At 36.4% G+C, this 2,403-nt stretch overlaps 1 protein-coding gene across 2 annotated transcripts in view; it reads left to right on the forward strand.

The window, feature by feature from the left end:
• CAMKMT (calmodulin-lysine N-methyltransferase) overlaps positions 1–673 on the forward strand; it is a 209,080-nt gene extending 208,407 nt beyond the window's left edge. For both annotated transcript variants that reach the window (XM_061475528.1, XM_061475529.1), the window contains exon 11: positions 408–673. In XM_061475528.1, the coding sequence (XP_061331512.1) occupies positions 408–485 (78 nt within the window). In that variant the 3' untranslated portion in view covers positions 486–673. The remainder of the gene's footprint in view (positions 1–407) is intronic.
• Positions 674–2,403: the final 1,730 nt, after the last annotated feature.

Consider the following 2,403-nt stretch of genomic DNA (forward strand, 5'->3'; position numbering starts at 1 on the left):
GCTGATCTTAAATACCAAAAATACAGCCATAGTTAGGCTGATTAGGGATAAACTTTTAGCCTTTGTTCTGAAGTTCCTTGCTTAGTGGGTTTAATTCAGGCCTTAAATCTCACTTGAATATGATTTATTTAAGGCAGCAATTTGGGACCTCACTTCTTTTATAAGTAATGTTCAACTATTTATTGGGTGAATTAGTTTGTGTTAAACTCTGACCAGCTCGTGATAATATTTGACTTGCTTTTCCATACCAGTGATAGTATTTGACCTGAAGACTTCTTTTTGTAGTCATTAAATGTTCAATCTTCAGTAGTATCATTTGCAGTAAGGAATATAGTTAAGGAAGAACTGTCAGTATTTTGAAAATGCTTTCATACAGTTTGCTCACTTTATCCATTTTTTATTTGCAGTTGAAAAATGAAGAAAAAGATACGTATGACGAAAACCTCCATTACCCTTTTCTTCTCGTTTTAACCAAACACACATAGAAGATGACGTGTTTGTTTGTTTGTTTGTTTTAAGGTGGACTACAGAAATTTAATCCGTGTATATGGATGGCTGGGAGTAAGGAGGGTTCAATTCCCCCCCCCCCCCCCCCCCTTTTTGTTCCTGAGCCATCATCAGAGAAATATTTCTAATTGGGGCTTGTTTCACAGTGCGTAAACATTGAGACATCCTTTTTGTATCCAATTATATTCCAGCTTAAAACTGATTGGACTTTATATGTATGCATTAGCAAAGGTGTAACGCTGGGTTCCTTCTCTTTCGTGCCTTTAAACTTGCATGTACTTTGTTCATCTCTTTAAATGTTATTTTTGGTGTGCATTTGAAAATATTTCAGCAATGTTCTTTGTGGGCTTATATAACTGATGTAAAGGAGTAAATGCATTCACATTTAATTAGCAAGGACATAGTTGTCTTAAGATCTTTTAAAAGTGCACCTATTGAATGCTCCAATATTTGTGCCTTTTTTTTTCTTATTCATTTAATTCCACTGCTGGTTTTTCTATCCATGTCCTTATTTGCTTCAGTGTTGAAGGCTTTTTATATATATAGTTTTTTCCAGCAGGACTTTTCCTCCTGTAAATGTATAAGAAATTATGCATCAGACAAAAGCCTCATAAACTGACCATTTGTCCTTTGGACACAATAGCCTGCCCAGCCCCTCTGCTCCTCCTCTCCAATTATGTGTGATTAGTCTCAGTGTGTTGTGTCAAGAAGGGGGAGTGTGCTGAGTGCTTATTATCTGTTTAGGTACAAGAAGAGCACATTTAGGTTCTGACTATGAATGGAAAGTGAGCCTTTATCAGGACTAAAATCTAAATGCTACTATCCTAGAAGTCGATTTTTAAAGAAATACATCCTTTGCGGATAAATTCCGAGAAACACCATAACAGCTAAAGAATTTTGAAGTGTAATCAAACTCTCTCTCTTGAATTCATTTATATTGTGATATATTAGGGCCCAAGTATTTGATAAACATTTGATGGGACTTTTCTTCACAAAAACCCTACAAAGAACCAGAAGTGATGTCTTATTTTCTTAATGGTTTAATAGACCATTTTAATGACTTCTCAGAAAAACAACCTGGATCATTAAAGAGCCCTGTACAGTCTCTTAAACCGCAACACTTTTTAAATGGTGAAAAGAAAGAGAGAGAGAGGCAGGGACCATGACTGAGAGAGGGAGGTAGTAGAAGCAAGGAAGTGTAGAGGGTCATGCTGAAATACATTCATTAAAAGAATGGCAGTGAGCATTCTTCCGTATTTAACAAACTGGGCAGCATGTAAACCTCGAGCTCGTGAAGGTCCCTTTCTCTTTGCTCTTCTTCTCAAACAAATTTCTTCACTACCGGTTTGCATGTCCTTGTATTCAATACTTTTTATGCTCCATTAGAGCACCTAGATGGATCTCAGAAGGCATAGGTCAAGTCGCAGTTAGATCATACATTTCTTTCTCACAAAAACTTGAATTGCAATGCCAAGCGATGGGCTAACATCACAATAACAGCAATTTATTCCTCTTTTGATAAAAAGCAGCCTATTCTCGGTGTTAGATAAAGACCAGGGGCAATGCAAACCAACCATTTATCCTAGAACGGAGTAGTATGTCTCCCCTACAGCTGGTATGAGTTTCATGTTCAAACTCTTGTTGGAAGATGCTTGTCTCATACAAAATCACAAGCATTTAGGAGTAATTTGACATTGCTGTGAAGGTGGCTTTAGTTTAATTAACTTTGTTTTGTTTGTCCCACACAGCAGTGCCTTTGTTTTTCCTAAAACCATGTACAAGGAAATCTTTATAATCAACAAAGGAGTGTGAAAAATGCTGAAATATTACAATTTGTGAACCTTTTATTTTTGAGAGGGCTTGAATGTCTGCTGTACAATAATCTAATAAAGATTG

Source organism: Pezoporus flaviventris, unplaced genomic scaffold, assembly GCF_033815535.1.
Source record: "Pezoporus flaviventris isolate CSIRO_AGI_PZ_B2104156 unplaced genomic scaffold, CSIRO_AGI_Pfla_v1 ptg000083l, whole genome shotgun sequence".
Taxonomy (NCBI): Eukaryota; Metazoa; Chordata; class Aves; order Psittaciformes; family Psittacidae; genus Pezoporus; species Pezoporus flaviventris.